The 21,368-nt window shown below is 40.8% G+C and overlaps 2 protein-coding genes across 6 annotated transcripts in view; one reads left to right on the top strand and one right to left on the bottom strand.

Moving 5' to 3' along the window:
• The window catches only part of myo6b (myosin VIb), a 54,769-nt gene that overhangs the window by 1,165 nt on the left and 32,236 nt on the right, over nt 1-21,368 (top strand). The window contains exons 1-12 of one of the 4 annotated variants that reach the window (XM_038728834.1): nt 8,836-10,111; nt 13,917-14,064; nt 15,699-15,768; nt 15,899-15,972; nt 16,426-16,555; nt 17,093-17,198; nt 17,827-17,882; nt 17,996-18,093; nt 18,203-18,367; nt 18,961-19,041; nt 19,950-19,958; nt 21,062-21,242. In XM_038728834.1, the coding sequence (XP_038584762.1) occupies nt 13,948-14,064; nt 15,699-15,768; nt 15,899-15,972; nt 16,426-16,555; nt 17,093-17,198; nt 17,827-17,882; nt 17,996-18,093; nt 18,203-18,367; nt 18,961-19,041; nt 19,950-19,958; nt 21,062-21,242 (1,087 nt within the window). In that variant the 5' untranslated portion in view covers nt 8,836-10,111; nt 13,917-13,947. Of the gene's footprint in view, nt 1-8,835; nt 10,112-13,916; nt 14,065-15,698; nt 15,769-15,898; nt 15,973-16,425; nt 16,556-17,092; nt 17,199-17,826; nt 17,883-17,995; nt 18,094-18,202; nt 18,368-18,960; nt 19,042-19,949; nt 19,959-21,061; nt 21,243-21,368 lie in introns of those variants that run through there. The other 3 variants (XM_038728835.1, XM_038728836.1, XM_038728837.1) reach the window with 3 other exon arrangements.
• On the bottom strand, nt 5,230-8,241 carry colec11 (collectin sub-family member 11). 2 transcript variants are annotated; one of them, XM_038728842.1, is made up of 7 exons: nt 8,082-8,241; nt 7,407-7,568; nt 7,245-7,316; nt 6,701-6,772; nt 6,538-6,591; nt 6,313-6,408; nt 5,230-6,179 (listed from the first exon to the last, which is right to left on the bottom strand). In XM_038728842.1, exons 2-7 carry the CDS (start codon nt 7,537-7,539, stop codon nt 5,770-5,772), a joined length of 837 nt encoding a protein of 278 aa, XP_038584770.1. In that variant the 5' UTR covers nt 7,540-7,568; nt 8,082-8,241; the 3' UTR covers nt 5,230-5,769. The 2 variants fall into 2 exon arrangements, with proteins under 2 accessions (XP_038584770.1, XP_038584771.1); XM_038728843.1 differs by having other exon boundaries at nt 5,230-6,161; nt 8,082-8,238.

The following is a 21,368-nucleotide window of genomic DNA, read 5'->3' as shown; positions in this document are numbered from 1 at the left end:
AGCTGGGATGCCCACCCAAAAAAACAATAGCAGCCAGGGCTGCAAGACAACTTCTATTAATCACACAACTAAACCATAGAGGATTTACAAAGATGAAAATGCTGTATAAACCTAAGGTACGTGATGTCTTGTTTTTGTCATCATGCTGTCATATTGTTACTAAGTTTAATTAATGTATTATTATTTTAAACCCTTGTGTTTAGACAATACATTTAAATAATAGTCATGTCACAGCAAAACTGTCTGTGTTAATTTAGCTCAACACACTGTGTTTAGTCCACACCATCGGATTTAAATCACTGCTTAAGATACATTTCAACATTTTCCCCAAAGCAATATTAATATAGAAAATTCTCCATCAACACCAAATAAACAACTCATGAAATAACATAAGTGTAGTATATGGTGTTTAGCTCAAGTGGTCGCATTTTATTTCTTAGTGATGTGCTTCCATATGACACAATAAAATGTGTTGATTATTCAAAGAAAAGACTCCTGTGTCTTGTCAAGTGGAAAATCAGTGGGTAGCAGCGGGACATTTACTTTGTCACATACTCTCTTAATCTCTGTGCACCAGTGGCTAAAGTTTACCTGTGGAGTTGTTCTATTTCGTATAGGCTTCGCCCTCTAAGGCTATCGCTATTGGTTTACCCCCCTGGGCCTCTCCTACGTCTGCACCTTGTATATATACAACGGTGAGACCCAGCCTTCGGCTTCCTATTTTCTTCAGCACTGAGCTTGAAGTCTAAGAGCATAGAAGACAGAAGAAGAAGAAAAAGAGTAATCTGCGTACAGCGAGAAGAACAATGTATTCGGGCTTCATCCTGCCGGGGAATCTTCATCCCCGATGTGAGGCTTGCCTCGGCCCGGCAAGCCGTCCTCGACAAGGAAGTGTGGCCCACACTCGCTGGACGAAGTGATTGAGATGCTGTTGCCGGAGGAGCAGGAGTCAGACGACTCCCCCCTCTCCCCCCACGGGTCCCCCAGCCGCTGTCCTCTTCCCCCGTTCCAACCTTCAGAGAACATCGACCCTGGCCTTCACAAGGGTGATCCCAGACTCGAGGGGGCTCCCTCCAGCAATGTTTCCATCCTGCTCTCCGCTACCACCATCCATCAGCGGCCTCGTCAGAGAGCTCCCCGCCATCATACAGTGGGCCTCCGTCCCCTGCCACCTGCTCGTCCCCCCGGCCCAGGAGTTCGCCCCACCGGATGAAATGGCCGGTGTTCTCAACCTTAGCCAGCAGGCTAAGCGAGATCTGGTGCCCTGTCCAGGCCTCCCAGGCAGCACAGTGGTTGGGCCGCATCACCGACAGAGCACACCTGCCGCCATATCGTCCTGTCACAAGGGCTTCGGGGACAGGACTGTGTTCTCCTACCCCCTGGTGAAGTGCTTTCTTAGAGGGGTGCGAAGGCGCAGGCCGGTGATGCGGCCTGTTGCCCCACAGTGGGATTTGCCGCTGGTTTTATGCGCGCTAACCCAAGCCCCGTTATAGCCCTTGGAGACGGCGGACCTGAGATTCCTTTCGGCTAAGGTCGTCTTGCTCCTGGCTCTGACATGGGCCAAGAGGGTCAGATATGTAGCTGCCCTCTCTGTGGCTCCGTTGTGCCTCAGGATTCAGGGCGATGTTAGCTCGGCTATCCTGCGGCCTAACCCGGCATTAATGCCTAAAAGCATTACAAGCTCCTTTCGGTCGCGGCTTTTTCCCTCCCCCCCATGGGTTGGCGGAGGACGCCACGTCCCACCTCCTCTGCCCAGTGCGAGCGCTGTCCTGCTATGTGGCGCGCATGGCCGCCTGGCGCCGTTCGCAGCGTCTGTTTGTGCACTACAGGGAGCGGCCCAAGGGACTTCCCCTGTCGGTGCAACGCCTGTCTCACTGGCTGTGTGATGCAATTTCCCAGGCTTACGTGTCTGCCGGGGCTTACATCTGCACGGTGGCCTCCTGGTCGTCCCCATGCTCTTTCGTCCATTTCTATCTGCGGGATGTCTCCCATCTCTCTCTGACTCAATCAGTACTGATTGTTTTGGCTGAGTGATCCTCCTTGTGCGTGTGCGGTGTGCCCTCTCCCACGGGACAGTGTGGGGGGGCAGCCGCTGCTTACGTGGCCCTGCCTTGGGTGCAGCTGATGTGGTTGCTGTCGTGACCCCTCCTGCGTCTGTACGGCTGCGGGGCCCCACCCAGTTTCCCGATTTACGCATGGGTCGGCCCCCGGTCATCGGTGCTCGCGCGCACGCTGAGACCAATGCCGCGGTCAGCGGCATCAGCGGTGGCTCATTATGGCTCTGGGCAGGTGAGTTGTGCTTGGTGGTACCGTATGGGCCAGTGAGGCGTTGACTCTCTGCTTCATCTTTAACCCAATAGCGATAGCCTTAGAGGGCGAAGCCTATACGAAATAGAATGGGGGTTGCGTACTGTAACCCAGATTCTCTGAGTATAGCTGCAGCCCTCTTAAGTTGTAGGCCTCACTGGACCTTGGTTCTCAGTGCTGAAGAAAAGGCATTTGGGAGCCGAAGGCTGGGTCCCACCGTTGTGTGTATATATACAAGGTGCAGATGTAGGAGAGGCCCACGCTGTGGGTGGGCGTAGACTAAAATTATCAGTGACGCGCAAGTGCGCGGAAGGGGTAAACCAATAGCGATAGCCTTAGAGGGCTGCGCCTATACTCATAGAATCCAGGTTACAGAACGTAACTCCCGTTCTCATTCAGCGTTATTCACCAAAACACATTGTGTGCATCTTTGAGGGTCTAACAGATGTTACGAATGCATTTTCCTTCCTCAAAAAACACTTTTCTTAAAAGCTTTAATCCTCCACTATTTTCATCAAGTATTCTTCTTTCCTGCCTTTGCCCGCCATTCCTGCATATCTCTGCACATTATCTTTTGATCAGTGGAGCAGTGTGACACCATTGGCTTACTCCGGGGAGTAACGGATTACACGTAACAGCGTTTCGTAATCAGGACACAAAAAAGTAACTATTCCGTTACAGTACAGAAAATAAAGAGGTAATCAGATTACAGGTACATTTTGAAAAAGTCAGGGATTACTCATAGGGATTACTTTAAGCAGAACGTTTCCATGAAACAGAAAACGCAGTGTTATTTGCCTCTATATATGTTTTAATATACAGACTATTGTATATGTACGTGTTTCTGTAAAAACACAAAGCTAGAAATGGACGTGGCGTTTACAGTAGCCAGTAGAGCCATAGACTGTATATAGAGGCAAATGTGTGTTTACTCCCCTACCCCGTCATCCAGACTCTGCGAGGACTGGTTCCAGCTCTCAGTGAGTGAACACGGCAGCTAGACCGGGACCGAGCCATAGACTGTAGATGGAGACCGACAGAGGCCAGTTTGACCACTGGGACTACAGTACAGATGTGGTTTTCTTGCCGGGTTTGGCAAGAGACAGGCAAATTGGCTATAGTTAACGTTAGTGGTTTAGAAAAAGTAAAGCCACCCACCAAGAAGCTCTGGTGTAAATCATCTCAATACTGGATTCCCTGTTGGTCTTTGAGGCTGTGTTCGGTCATGTTCATGCCGTGTTCACTGGTAAGCTGCTGAGTGAGTTTTCGTTACCTGCTTGCCCACTCCCAGTAAAGTTACACCGTAACGTTATCCCTTGTAACTTAAACACCTTTATACAGTCTATGGTAAAAACTAACACTAACTAACATTCCCCCCGTGCTCCGAGCTCCCAGTAGGGGCAGAGCTAATCTCACCAGTAGTTGCACACCTAACTGAGCTAATAACAGCAGCTAATTAGCTGTTAACTAACTTTAGCAAGTAAAGCTATCTGTCCATCAGGAAACTCTGTGAATCAAAGAGGCAGAGCAGCAGGGGGACATCAGAGAGAAAACTATAAAAAAAATATTTTTTCCATATTTCTAATATTTCTCCAAATTTGATCCAGTTTGACCAAAATCAGTGAAAAAAACTTGTGTTTTTGTACAGTAATCAGTGGGGCCCGGTCCCAGAAACATTATGCTTCAGCAGCTTGACATTGAGAAATCTTTTCATTGGACGTTAAATTAATACAAGTGCACAATGAGCATGAGTCACAATTTAAAATTGTTTTCCAAATGACAAACTTAAATCATCAAGAATACATACAAAACAACGTTTCTTTGTCATTGATGGGAAAGATAGGCTACTGCCATAGTGGTGACATAGTGAAAAGCATATCGTAAAAAAACATTTAAACATGGATTTTGGGAATGGGAGATTTTGTTATTCTGTTTCTCAAAAAATACACTGAGCATACACTTGCCTATTTGGGATTAAAGTAATCCAAAAGTAACTAAAATTAATCAGATTACATTACTTTAATTTTGTGGTATTTTGATTGCTTTACTGATTACATTTTTAAACATGTAATTACAAATTTTCCCGGATACATTTTTAAAGTAATCGTCCCAACCCTGGCTGTATCACGTCACAACTAAACAGGGACCCACTCATAGAAAAACAGCTCCATAGCACTAGTCAAGGTCAAAAACTCCACAGGAAACCGTTAAGTCAATACTTGTGAGCATGTACTGTTTAAAGCTGTACACTGGAAAGTGGATGCTTTGATGTGCGAACACTTGTAAATGCATTGCTCTCTAGATAATACATGAGACGCAGACTTTGTTCACCCATAGGATTTTCTTTGCCTGAGTTATTGCACTCAAAGGACTTTAGCATACTCCAGAGGGTCTTTTCTATTGACTGTGGGTTTTTTTTATATCTTTTTATATAACAGTAATAATAACTTTATGTATATAGCACTTTTAAAAACAATGTTACAAAATGCTTTACTATAAAAACAGTAATAAAAGTCAATAAGATACAACTTGTAAGATCCAAATGAACACCAAATAATTTAAAGTTACAAAATCAGTTAAGTGTCTGCACCTACTGTAGATAGCTACAGTACACCTTTTCACCATAAGGAAGGCACAGGTGTACATAATACAGTGAATGATGGCTGATTTTTTTACAGCTTCATTACAGGCTCTTGATATAGTGCATACTGTCACACTGGCATGTGAAAAAAGCGGAGCTATCATTAATGTTATCAGTAACACCTGTGCTTTTCCCACTGTGGCAAGTCAAAAAAGACATCCCAGAGTGCTACAATGCAGTACAGTTTCCTTCCACTGGGTGGAGGCTGTCTTATGCTGCTGGATTTGGTTCAGCTGCTGTTCAACTGTAGTTGGCCCACAGGCAGAAAATAATAGACACTGTTTCTCTAGGTTTTTTTTCTTTTATTATCAGTGAATCTTTATTTGACACCAACCACCACATAACTTATTATATGAATATGTATATAGAATGAATATTGTACTCCATTTCTCTGATTAAAAGCACCTAACTGGAACCAAAACCTTTTAATTTCATATTTTATGCACAAACAGCCTTCTACAATTGCTTATTTGTCTTGTTTGTTGATGGTACTGTTGCAAATATTGCTCAGTGGATAGTTTGCATAACATAAAGACTCAATACATTGCCTGGCATGCTGTTAGAAACACAAGTGAATCACGGAGCGTGAGATTAAGGGTGTACTACTAAATTCTCACAAAAGAACAAAAACTCGAAAATAAATACCTTATAAACTTATGAGGAACAGAGAAAGTAGGACATATACCAGTTTGCACAACTTGCATGTAATTTTGTCATCCTATATACAGATAAAAGACAGACTATATCACGAACAATACATCTAACTTTTGTTCCATTTTATGCAGCCTTTCTTAAAGCAGTCCCTTTAGCGTAGACTGAGCTCACACGCTGTCCTTGTCAAATTCACAAACAAAATACATGGTAGGGTGGCACGCCACATCAGTCCACTCCCCAGAGGCCATCATCTCAACACAGTCCTCATCATCATAGGCGTTGTTGGGCTCTCCTTTTCTCCATTTGCTAAAAGTGGTCATAGGGGAGAGATCCACGTAGGTGAAAACACCCTCACGGTGCAGGTCATGAATGCCAATGTAGACTCTATTCAGGCCCGCTTCGGTTATGTAACCTGCGATAGCCGTGTTGGCTCCCTCATCCTTGGGCATGGCCAGGTGCCCTCCCCTCGTCTGACAGTAGACCTCAGCTTCGGAGTAGCGTTTCTCCTCCTTCACCAACAGATAGACCTTACTGTCTGTCTCTTTTATGCCAGCAACAGCTGCAGGGGAGGGCAGTGCTGAAAAATGAGCACTTGTATTTCTATACATTTCACATTGACATGCCCAGCATTTGCAGTTCTGTGAGGATAGCAAGTGAAGCAATAGCACACAAATACATTTGTTTTTTTTTAAGTAATGCTCAGATCATACCATTTTTAATGAATTTCAATTCAGAGGAGAGCTGGGCCACAAGTATGTCCATTTCTCCAATCATCTTTCTCATTGGTGCGCACTCGCATGGAACACCTGATAAGGCAAAAATGTAGGGGATTACCACACGGTTGTATTATTTAGTTCTCAAATTCCACAACATGCGTCTGTCTAATCCTGGAATAATCTGTTTGACAAACTGAACAACACAGTATAATATCTCACCAGGATCTCCATTAGGGCCCCTTGGACCTGGATCCCCCATGTCTCCCTTTACCCCTGAGATATGAAATGTAATTATTCATAAAAACATAAAGATATTATACTTTAATATTAATTCATCCCTAAATAACTACATGAGAAGTACTTTTTGGCATTTTCTAATTACCTTTCATCCCACTTGGGCCCACTTTTCCATAACGTCCCATTATGCCTTTCTGACCTTTAAGCCCAGGTTGACCTGAAAAGAAAAACATTTTGTCTCTCTTAAAAGGCCCTGCTATCTCTTGTGCTACCTTAAAAGACTACAAATGAATTGATGAAAAAAATAACTTCAAATTCTCAAACCACTATGTCCTTCCACTAAGGTATATTTATTAAAATGCTGAGTCTGTGTAATATTGTAAACACCCTCCACTCCTCGTTAAGGGCTTCAGTAAACACTTGTCCACAGCAGTGGATTCTGCAAATCATTTTTCCTCCAGCCTCTCACCCAAATGTAAACACATGGCCATCTCTGGATGGCCTGGTAGTGATGTAACAGCGCATTATCAGCCCAAGCAATGTGATCTTTACCCCAGTTCTTTTTCTTTCGGCTTAGTAGTAGTGTGAAAAAAATTAAGTTTGGGTGTGTGGTAAATGTTGTTTCCCTGCACTGAAAACAAAAATTATTCTACAGTCATCTCACTTTGTTGCAAGTGCAAAAACTATACCGATCTCTCCAGGAGGGCCAACTCTTCCTGGTCTCCCTGGTGCACCTTTTTGTCCTTTCTCCCCTGGTTCTCCTTTTGCAGAAAAAGCAGAATAAGTAAATATGAATGCTGATTCTGTGTACTTTGTATGGTGTGCATAAGAAAGTATGTAGAACGACATGCCTTTGAGTCCAGGGACAAGGATCTGAACCGTGCAGGACTCCTCTGCCAAGGGCTCTCCATATGATGTCTGTAGTGTTAGTAAACTCAGCACAGACATTAGCATCAAGGGCAATAACCGCTTCTCTCCTATCATGCTTTACATGGGCTGGTTGGTGGGCTTCACTAGAGAAAATACAAATCATTAAACAAAATATATAATGAGTGACTAAGTATCTAAAATACCTTACTTCAGAGCTGGAATCAGAAGTAACAGAAGACAGTGACTTCTATAATATATTACTAAAGACATTATCCATTACATCCAGATTACAGGCTACTGAATTTCTGAGAGAACACGCCTTATTGTGATAAGTGAACAGCCCATTTTGATCAGAACCTATAAATGCAGCATTTCTTTCACAAATCAAAGTGAGCTTTGCAAAAAGCTTGATTTCTTTATCCTGAGAAATATTTGGTTGTTGCGAAAACCGCACGTTTGAAGCCATAGATACAATACCAATCCATACATATCCTAAATAAATGCTTAATGTAAATTGCTAAGGATGGACATGTTCTGTTTTTTTATTATAAACTTTGCAACACCTGTCAGGAATAAATATATAACCCCAGAGAGAACCTTTTTTTGTTCATCACGGGTTTAACAGCATAGTGCATATCAAAATCTGGATGGCCTACCTGTAGAGGTATTTCCAGACAGAAGTAGAGAAGTGTTGCCAACTTGCAAAGACTTGCAGGAGCTTTGAACACTGGTGGTCCTACAGAAACATTTCATGTTCTTCCACAGGCACCACAGAATGTGTGTGATAGGCTGTTTCATAAACAGTTCACAGATAAAGTCCAAAGCAGCTGGGGCCCCTCAGATAATTGGCTGGGAAAGTAGTGGAGTGATTGACAGTGAATGGGCCTGATAAATACACTGACACAACTTCAGACTCTCTCAGATATTTTAAAAGCAAGTTAATCTACAGAACATTTTAAATCATTTCACAGAACTATGTAGCTGTAGTTCTGGTTTACCTGTGCTTCAGTTAGTTTGGGGTTTATAATGGGTTGTGTGACACTGGCTAATGCATTTCACTGCAGATGCTAAATAATGTATGTGAGTATAATGAGTGTAATGAGTGTACTAGTTAAGCATTTAGGATTTTCCGTGAATATGATAACTCACTTGAATAGCATTTCTGCCACTATCATTTCCCAAGAGTGCTGTGGTTCCTTGTGATGATAAACTCTCCCCTCTCTTCTCTTCACTCTTGTCTGCCTCTGGTTTGGGATTTGGCTTCGGGCTTCACAGACATGCTCATCCCCTTTGTGGCCACCTGACGGAGCCATTGTCCATACAAGTACAATAGCACAGTCTTGTGCCCCCCCCCCCCCCCCCCCCACAAAAACGACTGGTCTGGATCTAAATGTACAATTACTTTTTGCATCAGTTACAATTACTGCGACTAACGTAACACATAGTCAAAATTATAAAATAAATATAATTACAGACTTTAAATATACTGAAATCCCAATATTCGCCGGTGTGTATTTTCTTAACCACAGTGAAGTGAAAAGAACAATAATAAAATGGTGGCTGGTGCATAATCCCCACTCATAGGCTAATTGTGGGCTACAATAGACCTTGTTGTTGTTTGGAGACTAGGATAGCCTACTGTAGGATCCCAATATAAAATATGTAAGTGATGCTGGTCTTTGTTGCATTATTTAGGATACCATGCAATTAGCCTACTAACTTCCAGACTTTTAGCTTGTGAACAAAATATTTCATGTTAATGTTTAAATGCTGTCATCTAGAGTCAGTAATTGGATATTGTTCAGTACTGGAGTGTCAGATATCCTAATTAGATTTACAAACCGAGTGGTGGCTTTCAATGGTGGATTGGGTGTCTCCTTCTAAAATCCCCCCAAAAGTTTTAGATTACCTGCCTCTCAAATATTCATGACTCTCAAGGCAACATTTGCTGTCTTTTCAATGCAGCCAGTGAAGTAGCTGTGTGTGTGTGTGTGTGTGTGTGTGTGTGTGTGTGTGTGTGTGTGTGTGTGTGTGTGTGTGTGTGTGTGCGTGCTCGCTCACCTTATACTCTAACTTCAGTTTTATAATGACACAAAAATACAGTATAGTAATATATTCCACATAATGACATACAGTGCATAAAGTTGGCTAAATGTAGTAATATATGGGTCCAAGTACACAGTTTCCAGAAAGTTAATAAAAATAAAACATATCTGTCTGACCCGAGTTTTAAAATTGGAATTTACTACAAAGTGACTTACAGCATACTTGAAAAGGTGCACATCACTGTTCTCTGTTGCTGTGAGGGGGATAAGCCAAATTAGGAAATATGTCTGCGATATTAAAAAATAACATACCGTAGTCTACTTTCCCAATGCTTATTTTCTTCTCTGTTGCACGATGGGATTCAGTGCTGCCTCTGGATTTTTAGACGCAAAAACAGCCAGCAAAAAAACCAAAATCGTACCTGACACAGGATCTTACGAGGAGCACCTCAATGCACCTTCAGTAGCGTACAGTCAGAGTGACGTCACCTGTGCTCACCGGAGCGCGAGCACATAGTCTGTCATCCTGCTATCCTGCAGCTCCGTCCGTCTTGTCCTGCGCCGGGAGGAAAGTAGGAGTAGTGCTACAACTGCACATCCGTATGAGGGACTTAAATTTGACTGTCTGAAGTAAACAAGGCGTAAGTCCCCGCGTTTGTCTAACTTTTATACTTTTTTAGCGAATAGTCAGGGTCAGAGACAGCTTGAGGTAACGTTACTTTCCACCTTTACAGTGACACGAATGGCGTGAGTACCGTTGTCTACTGTGTATGCTAACTACCTATAACGTAATTTAATGAATATCACGCCATGTCTGCATTACTATGGTGTTAGTTTGTTGACAAACTCCTGCGGTAAGGAATTATTGACAGTACAAGGGGCATAGTAGGCTACCATTAGTCTTGATATGTTTAAAGTCATTCAGTGATGAAGTTGTCTTGAACTGACTTGAAAGATCACAGTGAGACAGTAAACCATGTTGCCTCATTTTACCTGCATGACATCCTAAAAGTATCACTGTTACAAACTCATAGTTTTGCTGATACCTGATACTTGATAACATGGTAACATAAGGTTTATTTATTTAATTTTTTCATTTCACTGTCTAATCTCCTCTCTGTGTTTCAGTCTACAATTTCTGACTTGTTGCCTCCATAGACTGTATATAAAAGGTTGTCAAGACAACCCTTCTTAAACCAAAAATCTATCTTGTCTGAAGATCACACCTATGACAGTTTGATGTGTCTGTACATCTGTCTTTATCCTGTTGGCCTGTTGTCGAAATCCAGTGCATTTTCCATGTCCCTTTTGCCTGGTGGAGAACAGGAAACAAGAGGCAGGAAACAAGAGGCGTGCTTGTGTGTCCTGCTTTAACTGGGAGCCAGTGTCCATTCGTGTGTGTGTGTGTGTGTGTCTATTTATTTTTCTTTCTCTCTGTACTTTATGTGTCTCTGTGTTTTACGAGTAATGTGACGGCCTTCTGATTTGCATTGTATCGCAACTGATCACTTGCTTTTATTTTGTTGGGCTTAGAGCTCACTTGAAGCGTCTCACCTCCCTGTCTGGATTAGGGTCAAACACTAAGAGGATTGTTTTGTTGAGAGGAGTCAGTGATGCCTTTGCTTTCTGACGTAGACGTTTAGGGTAAAGGCCATCTCCCTAAATGAAATACCAGAAAGTAGCAGGAGAATCCCAAAGCTCTTGGTATATTGTGCAGTGCTCTTATGAAGACATACAGGACGTGTGTGGAACTGAGTTTGCAGCAGACTTAGACTGTTCTTGGTGAATGACAGATTCACATGAATTTTGTGTTATTGTACAGAATGTTTGTAGATATTTAGGCCTTTTCTGGTTTTATACTTTTGAACTGAGCATATTTCCTGTTTGAACATAATGTAATTAAACTTGGACTGAAGTAGGGATCTGTGGGAAAGCTTCATGGCTATCAGTCATCTAACACAGACAGTCTTGATGATCCCCCCCCCAGCCTTGATCTCACACTTGAAGGTTGAAGATAACAGACTGGGAAAGTAATCTCATTCTCCCTCCTTCTGGTGCATTTCCCGATTATATGTTTGAATGTGGTTTGAATGCTGTGTCAATTCACCTTTAACAATTCTACGGTTTTCAAGTTTGGTAATCAAATGGTCACCACTGCAAATTTCCATCTGGCATCCATGTAGTGTACACGCAGCTTATGAAAGTTACAGATCCAGCCTTTGTAGGCTTGAGGCTGACATTTATTTGGGAAACCGGTGGGTCACGGGATTCCTGTAGGATTCCCGCGGGATGGGAGTCTATTCATCATAGGACTGGGATGGTCAATATAAATATGCATTTCTAATATGAATAAAAGCTATTTTAAACGGGATGGGATGATTCTTTAGGGAGTGGGACACAACAGGATTATTTTTGTGGGAGCGGGATAGGATAGGAGTCAAAATCCACTTCTGTGTCACCCGCTACTTTGCACATGTTTCAGCCAGCTCTAGTGAATGTTGTAGAGTCAGATTTCTGTATTGGCGTTAAGTGGCTCTAGTTTTCATCCTGTCAGTCTGAAGACAATTCATTGACTCTGCTTTCTACAGCCAAGTATATCATTGAATCAAACTTTTATAAGCAGCCATGAAGTTTGCCTCTCTCTAATTTTTGTTCTGTGCTAGTTTTGGCCTTGGCATCCTCTTGCTCAGCTGTTTCCCCACTGGGCAAAAAATGTTGTAAACAAAGATTATTGCTCCAACAATAGATGAGCCATATAATGATAATAAATTGACAAAGCAGCAAGCCATTTGTTTCATCTTACATTCACTTTTAGCGGAAGCAGTGATAACATTCAGTCCTTACTGCATTAAAGATCATTCACTAAAACCAGGTTTTCATACATTCATGCTTGTATAAATAAGATGTTAAATCTTTTATACATTCTCATATTTGGTTATTTTGCATTAGCATATGTACAGAGGTGTTCCCCAAATCCTCTAATTTCTGTTCAAATTCCGACATATCTGCATTATGTCTATAAGTAAAGCATCTGGCCAAATGTTATTTAGAATGTACAGTCTAATGGGGTTGCTGAGACAATAGATTTCCAACAACGTAACTTATCTCTCCATTTTAAGGGTTTACCATGTGAGCCTCGCATTACAAATCAAAGTGAGTGAGTGACTAGAAATTGCTGTAGCTTATTGACAAAAGCCAGGTAGGTGTATTGACCAGACAGAACATGTGCTTGATAACGAAGCAATAAAAGTCTGAGTGCAGTCACCATGTGATTGCTGTTTAGTAAGAAAGAAATGATTGACATTTTTATGTAACACAGAGAAATCAAATGTCTTTCAGTTTCTTGTTTTTTGTCGACTGAGCTGTAGAAGTAATATCACGAATGCTATCTAACATTTTAAATAATGCAACAGCATTGTTGTCTTGCCTCATCTAGGTCCAAAAGAAATTCATTCATCCATTCTCTCCCTAAGTTGGATTCACCATTATGCTGAGTCAATGTACCTGTTGATCTTTGAGTCCGTGTTGGAGGCTGCATCAGCAGTTTCCAGTGCCTATCCTCTCTGACATTTAACCCCAATCCTTGAAGCTAATAGGATAGTCAAAATGTCAGCACTTTTGCTTTGAAGAACTCTGCGGTTGTAGAATTAACTGTCAAGAACTGTTAAAATGACATGGAACACCTTTCACATTGACTAAAGATGCTCTCAGACAAGATTAAGGCAAATTATTAGAAACTATCCATTTGGTACTCTCCATTTGCTGTGGTCTAACTACTGCTATCAATTTCACAGAATAAAGTCTTACATGGGTCTTATATGGGATGGCAGTTTATGTCAGGTCACTTGGGGTTGTGTCATCCTCACTAAAGATCGCAGGAATCCCTCAGGAGACAACTCCAGTCGCATTCCAGTGGGAAATCCTCTCTGACAAGATTAGTAGGAGGAAAAACAGGTTAATGGAAGCGAAGCAGACATCAGCGGCAGTGGGTCAGGTCCCAGTCACATCATGCAAATGACTGAGGAATGCCACTTTAGATCAGACAATAAAATGATTTCCAACTTTGCTTTTGTGTGATTTCACTTAAGGTTCTATCAGTCATACCTAACTATTTTAATCGTAGTCTCTATGTCAAGTAAAAGATAATGTTTACTGACAAAATATTAATGTGCTAAAAGGATTTTCATGTAGACATGTCGAGTTCAGACTGTTATGATAATGAAGGGTGCAGGGAAATGCTATGCTGTACGAATCGGGATCAGGTGATCAAAAAAACAGAACACAGAACAATGACACTGGGAAATCACCCTCACACGGGATTAATGTTAAAATCTTAGAAGCAAAATGCGAAACTGTGTGCTTTGAATTTCTGTTTTAAACTACATATGTTCTTTCCTGTATTTATGTTGCAACTCCTCTCCTTTCTGTTGCCTCCCCCTCTCCCAGGTGTGTTGTTGTGCTGACTTGGAGGTAAGCCATGGATGATGGGAAGCCAGTATGGGCGCCCCACCCCACCGACGGGTTCCAGCTGGGCATGATCGTTGACATAGGAGCCGACACGCTCACCATAGAGCCATTGAACCAGAAGGGCAAGGTGGGTCATCACACACAAACACACATGCATATGTTCTCGGTCAAAAGTGCGATTTCAGGTAGAAAGGCGTTAGCACAACAATGCGTAAAATGTGAGAAACATGAGACCCCATGTCCAGAGGCATGAATAAATAAAGAGAGCAGCAGCAGGTGCGCTGATAGAGTTGCCTGGAGGCCGAGCTGCTCATTAGGAGGTAAAAGCCACCTCTTACACCTGAGCCGTCACGTGTCCCCAGCAGGCAGGCCTCTGATGTTTACAACAGTCATGCACTCTTAGCAATTTCCTCTGCATTTGTTTTGTCTGATGTGTTCTCACCACGGTTAATGACAGCTAACCTCAGCTAATCACAGCTAACTGCAGTCATTTTGGCTTGTTATAGTAGGAAACGCACAGGTGTTATCTAAAACATTAACAGTGTCTCTAAAGTGTCTCTGCACAGTACCAGGACCCTGAAACTAAAGCAGCTAAATGGTATTCAGCCATCATTAATTTTATTATTTACATCTGTGCATCATTTTCCTTTGGGACAAAATATCTTCTGTGAAAAAGGGTGTTTAGGTGTTTGAGTAAGCAGCTGGAAAAGATTTGAAAGAGTTGGAAGTGAATCTCTTTTGGAATAGCTGTGAACTTTGAAGTTTGTTTCTTATTGCAAGGCATAAACTCTGTCCCATTCAGTGAGGGAATAAAAGGCCCATTGAGTATTTTTGGGGTGGGGGTTTACTGCAGTGCGCTCATTAGTGCCTCAACTCAGTACACAACCCACAGCCTGGCTGCCTCTTCTTTGTCATTTTTATTTCTCACATGGTTATTATTGTAGATGGGTAAGCCCAGATTTAGCCAAGGTACTGGCACACAAAGCTGATTTCTGTTTATGCTTACAGCCTATTTGTGATAATAAACCATGCATTATAACACAGACTGGGTCACACAGTCACAATCAGTGGCATTGACATAGGGAGTTTAATGTAAATGTAAAGACAAAAGAATCAGATAGATAGATATTGTAGGGAATAACCAGAAACAGTCATTGTTCTTCTTTGATAATTTCATTTGATGAAGTCTTACAAGATGAGCACAGAGCACCACCATCGTGTCTTTTCTACCACACACATACACCACATACACTCACATACTCACTCAGGTGTTCAGATCCGGTAGCACTCCCACCAAATAATTCATTACCCTGCCATGTCTCCCCCTTGTTTCTCTCACAGCCGGCTTGTTCTATTGAGTTTATTTCCATTAACTCAGACTCTTAAACAATAGAGCGAGAATATCAGTAACTAATTTAGCCTGGGAACATGTCGCACCAAACATCATTACTGTGATCTTTACCCATGAAGAATGATTCATGTTTATGCATGCTTGCTTAGCTTTTTATGATGTCTAATATGCCTCCCTTTTTTGTGGTGGTGGTGGTGGTGGTGGTGTGTGTGTGTGGGGGGGGGGTGCTAACAAACATTTGTTTTGTGTCATAAGCTTTTCAAAGAACAACAAGTAAACAATGAATAATCTTGTACATAAAACTTGTACATAAAGCAATGATACGTAGAGACAGTGCTGTTTGTAGCATGTCCATCCATCCTGGAAATTATATCATATGGATTGGATATGGAAAACTGTTTGTGTTACAGACCTTTCTTGCTCTGATCAGCCAAGTCTTCCCAGCAGAGGATGATGTCAACAAACTTGTAGATGACAACTGTAAGTCAACACACAGTTGGCTGTTAATTTATTTTTTACAACCATCTTTTAAGAATGTTGTTATTCTTAACAAGGTCTGTATTCCAAGAAATAATATATTATCATTGTATTTGTCTCCTGTTGTTTTCAGGTTCCCTTATGTACTTGAATGAAGCCACTCTTCTCAACAATGTCAGAGTGCGGTACAATAAAGACCACATCTATGTATGTTTTCTTCTTCTCCTTTTCTAGCTTGCATTAGCACACGCATAAATCCTTCATATGTGTTCTCCTGCAATGGCTTAAAGTCACTACTATTCAGTTGCATCATAAGGAGATACAGTAACGGGTTGGAAGATAGATGGAGAAAGGATCCCTATCCTTGTTTCCCTGGGGGGAAAGCACCAGGTGGTAAAGAGGAAAGGGAGGCTAGAAAGGGGTCACCAAGTCAGACTGGCAAACCCAACCTGATCCCAGTCACTCACTTAGGAAATGAGGGACAGCTGGTAGATGGGGAAAGCAAGACAGGGAAAAAATGTAAGTCCGAGCAGCCTTCACTGGGCTTATTTTCACCTCAGTTGTCTCTCATTATTCAATCATATATATGTTGTTTTGCTGTTTATTAACGTCATCTAAATACAGTGACTACACTCATACCTGTATGTACATCTCTTACAGACATATGTGGCCAATATATTGATAGCTGTGAATCCTTACTATGACATCCCCAAACTGTATGGGCCCGACTCCATCAAGTCGTACCAGGGGAAGTCACTGGGAACTCTGCCACCTCACGTCTATGCTATAGGTGAGGGCTCATGCGATCTAATCACTGTTAACTGAGGACATAACATACATAACTACAAACTGAAGTTATATTACTCTCACTAAAAGAGTAACAGAGTTGTATTTGAAAAGCGTTGCTTAAATAATATTGACAAGATATTGTAATGGCACTTTCTGAAAAGGCTTTGGTGTGAACTCTAGTTTATCTGAATTGAATGGATTTTTTTTTTTATTAAGGGGATTGCATCTTTACATTATATATTATTTTATTGCCAGGCTTCCCAATTCAAATGTAACTTTGTAATCAAAAGGGGAAATTCATTTGGTCAGAGGTGGAAATAATACAGTACAAAAAAAGGAAATAAGTGACCTTCTTGTTAACATACTAGAAACAAAATATGAAATAGCACAAATTAGCATAATTAAAACAATGTACAGTCTAAATGAAATATACATCAAGTGTTTCACCTCCTCAACACTTGTTACATTCTTATTCTTGCATTATTTGATCCTTGATATCTATTATATTAGAAAGTTAAGGGATTTTGTTTGTTTTTAGCTGACAAAGCCTACAGGGACATGAAGGTTCTCAAGATGAGCCAGTCCATCATCGTTTCCGGTGAATCTGGCGCTGGCAAGACTGAAAACACCAAGTTTGTTCTCAGGTATGAGTCCACGTGAATCATCCTACATCCCATCTTCATCTTCCCTTCACACTCACCTCTGGTCCTTTCCCTCCTGATTGTGTGTTCATGAGATACAAAGTAGTGTTGCAAATTAAAACTTTCCACTCTCTTTCCAAACGAAGACATTTGCCCGCTGCACTTTGACTGCACCACAATGAGAGTTACTGATAATACTTTGCAAATATCTCATGAAAATAGTGAACAGAAAATAGTGAACAGTGTAGGTAGTAATACAAATTGAAGCTGGACACAATTGCCAAATAAACTTGCAAAAATGATGGCCTTTCAGACCCTTGGTATCAGTTTTTATACAAGTTGCATGTGGCGTCCCATTCCGTAGTGTTGTTAATTGTTGTTATTTTCCAACTAGCTTTCAGAGCTCTGTTTTTAGAGGGCCACTCCAAACAATACAGAAATGAGTGATCAGATAAGGGGTAATAAGTAGTTAAAAATATTTTTTTTACTGTTATGTCTAGTAGTCATAGCTGCTTTGAAAGGGAAAGCTGTTGTAGTAAACTGTGTAAGCTGAGTGTCTTTTTGTCTTTTTAAAAATTCTTTATTAAAAATATTCATCATTGTTGACATCAGTTTCATCCCCATCCTGTAGATATCTCACCACAACATATGGAAGTGGTCAAGATATTGATGAGAGAATTGTAGAAGGTAATATAATAACAAATCTAAAACAACTATGATTAACTATTGATACTGTTTGCACTGTATGGGTACAGTGTGATCCTGATTCTTTTTTGTCAAATCTCTATTTCAAATCTCAGCAAATCCCCTCCTCGAGGCCTTTGGAAATGCGAAGACAGCCCGGAATAATAACAGCAGTCGCTTTGGGAAGTTTGTGGAAATCCACTTCAGTGAGAAGGTAATAGATGATCATTGATTACGTTCTAGGTTGGTCGATCATTTTCTCTGTGTGGACCATGAATTTTAAAATCTGATTTTAAGACCTGATTCTTGTCTTGTGTCACCAGAACGCGGTTGTGGGTGGATTCGTCTCTCATTACTTGCTAGAGAAGTCGAGGATTTGCATGCAAAGTAACGATGAGAGGAACTACCACATCTTCTACAGGCTGTGTGCCGGGGCATCCGAGGACATAAAGAAGAAACTGCACCTGGATTCTCCAGACAGCTTCAGGGTCAGTGGGCTTAGACAGACACCAGGGTCTGCGGTGTCAATATTTCTCATAATTTTGAAATAGACATTGGTTGGCAGTTCTATTGAAGCCCACTAGATGTCACATTAACTTATTTTTAGTGACGTCAAGAGGTCCTCCCAAGCAAAATCAAAATCCCTCAGAAACAGAATATTTCACATTTTAATTATATCTCCTTTTAAATGCAGTTATCAACTCAGCAGGGGCAAAGTCAGAGAGCTTGAAGGTGTTTACCCCAGCCTTTATTTTCTTCTACATGCGCTACAAAGCAATGTCTAACAAAACAACACGCAGCTCAAGCTGTTCCTTATGGATGTTTTATCATAGTGTCATTATATTAGATCCCTGAGGTGACACCCACATCAACAGAGGCAATTACTTAATGTGATTCGCTACTAGTCAGCTGTGGAGGATTATTGGAAGACAGCAGAGTAAATCTTTTAGATGATGGAAATCAATACAAATATCCCCAGTAGGTTTGCCAGCCACGAGGGAAATACATTTATACAGTGTCTGTGTTATTTATAAAAACACTAATTATGTTTAAATGAAAAGATGATTTTTCTCCATTGCAGTACCTCAACCGAGGATGCACCAGATATTTTGCCGGCAAGGACTCTGATAAACAAATAATGCAAAACCGCAAGAGTCCTGAGGTAAGGTCACGTTCAGTTCTGGCTTAATCACTCTAACCCAACACATGATCAGTTTGGACACTTGTCTTACATAAGCCTACTGTATGGCAACATATTTTATGTCAATGAGCAAAGGCGAATAGTGTATTATAGTGCAACACTTTTGAATTCTTTCCTGTGCAATCAATCATTCAGACAGATGAACACGATTCTTTTTTCAGTAATGACGTAAGCACTGGACAGAAAGCAAATCCCAGACCATATTCAAGGAAATCAGCTGCAGATGTGGAATGATATGCGTGAAACTCCTCAATAGGAATATTTCATGCTGAGAAATTAGTTCAGTTCTGTATATTTGATGAATTATGTACGACATGAAAAAGAATCAGTGCCCACAAAGCCTGAAGGAGATGTGTAATTAATATCATGAAACAATTAGAAGAGTAAGTGTGACACGGTGCGCTCTCAGGGACTAATTACACATGTTCATTTCATGTTTGCTAAGATAGAATAATATCTACTTGTATGTTAATCAGTGTTTCAGGAAAATCAGGTGAGATAGTGGTAGACGAAGGAGGTGCTTTCAGTTCTCTATTAATTTGCTCATGATGAGTTTATGTACATGTGATTTTTGCATTGACATATTGTAAAAATACTGATAGATTTCTACAAGTTCACAGGCAGCTGGTGTTAGATTAGCCATACTGGTCCAGCTTTTAGCTATTCTCTGTTTATTAATCTTTCAAAACAATATGTAATTTCTAGTTTTCTCTTGAAATATTGGATCCTTGGTGTAGATTAAAATGTTCTCACCTTCCCCTTCTTACATTTGTAAGAGACATTATAGCACTGTGTAATTGTTATTGTAAGTACCTGTGTGTTAATGCTAATTAAGTCATTGTACATCTGTCTTTCCACATGTTATATAGGACAATAAGGTGATGTTTCCTTTTTTATAAGGGCTTTGTGCTCCCTTTATCCCTTTATTTATTAGTCTTTTTCCTGAAGTAAACACTGAGACTCTCAGGTTTTATGTGCTGCTGTCTGTAGTGCAAACAGGAAATAAGAGTGCATGCTTCCTCTTTGTCTGCATGTGTCTGCCAGGTTTGGTTGGGGTTGGCTGGTGTTTAGATAGAACAATACAAAGACTGTTTGCTTATTCCGCTTTTTCAGTCATACAATGCAGGGCTGCACAATTAAAATATATATATATATATATATATATATATATATATATATATATATATATATATATATATATATATATATATATATATGTATATTTTCCATAGTTAATAACCAATATTTGTTAGAGGTTCGTTTGTAAGATTGACATTTTAGTTTGAAGGCTCATTATTTTTAAAAATGCAACACTTCAGTAAAACATGGAAAAGGTGCAAATAAAGCATTTTGGTCTCATTTATACAAGAACTGTTAATGGTGTCTTATCTTACATTATAATCAGTTGTATACGTTTACTGATAATCGTGCAGCCCTTGTTAATTATAACTGTATGATTTATCTACGATCTTGACTCCTAATGAATCTTGAAGTGCTCTGTTCCAGTGACATTTTACACTGCATGTCTGTTTTTTCTGATTTCATCATCCCTGAGATATTGCTAGATGTTACATTGGCTATGTTTTTTCTTTAATTGTATAAATACAGTGCTTGTCAAGACATTTGGAGACAAGGCTACTGTAGCGGAGCGACCTTATAGTAGTTCATAGGATGGTGTGCTTGCTGTGTGCCGTTGGTGGAGGCTCTTTCAACACATTTATGTAAAATATTTTGGTTTGTTAAAAGTCCATGTTAAACATGTGGCTTTCATAGTTGCAGCGTTGGAGCCCCTTTAATTCAATTTAGAGTCAGATTTACTCAATATTAAAAGAAAAATTTATGAAACTGCTAAAATATAGAACAGATTGTCGTTCGGGAATTGCATCTTGTTTGAGTAAATCATGATTTGAATTGAATTCTCACTCAGTGTCTGTTTCTCTTGTGATCTCAGCTTTTTCTGACTCACTCATGTGTTTTGTAGCATTTGAACGTCGGTTCTCTGAAGGACCCCCTTCTTGATGACCTGGGTGACTTCAATAGGATGTGTGTGGCCATGAAGAAGATCGGTCTGGACGACACAGAGAAGCTGGACCTGTTCAGGGTGGTTGCCGGCGTTCTGCATCTCGGCAACATTGACTTTGAAGAGACAGGGAGCTCCTCAGGTTAGACAGATCAGATAAGCTCTTTCTTGAGAACTTGTCATTGCATTAATTTGACTGTGTCGCTATGTGGGATTTTTCGCTGAAAAGGTCTTTACATTAATTATAATAATTATAATACATTTTATT

This window comes from Micropterus salmoides, unplaced genomic scaffold (assembly GCF_014851395.1).
Source record: "Micropterus salmoides isolate LMB-PRFRI ecotype aquatic unplaced genomic scaffold, ASM1485139v1 Ms_hic_scaffold_19, whole genome shotgun sequence".
In the NCBI taxonomy this organism is placed as follows: Eukaryota; Metazoa; Chordata; class Actinopteri; order Centrarchiformes; family Centrarchidae; genus Micropterus; species Micropterus salmoides.
This window is presented reverse-complemented; position numbering and strand designations above follow the sequence as displayed.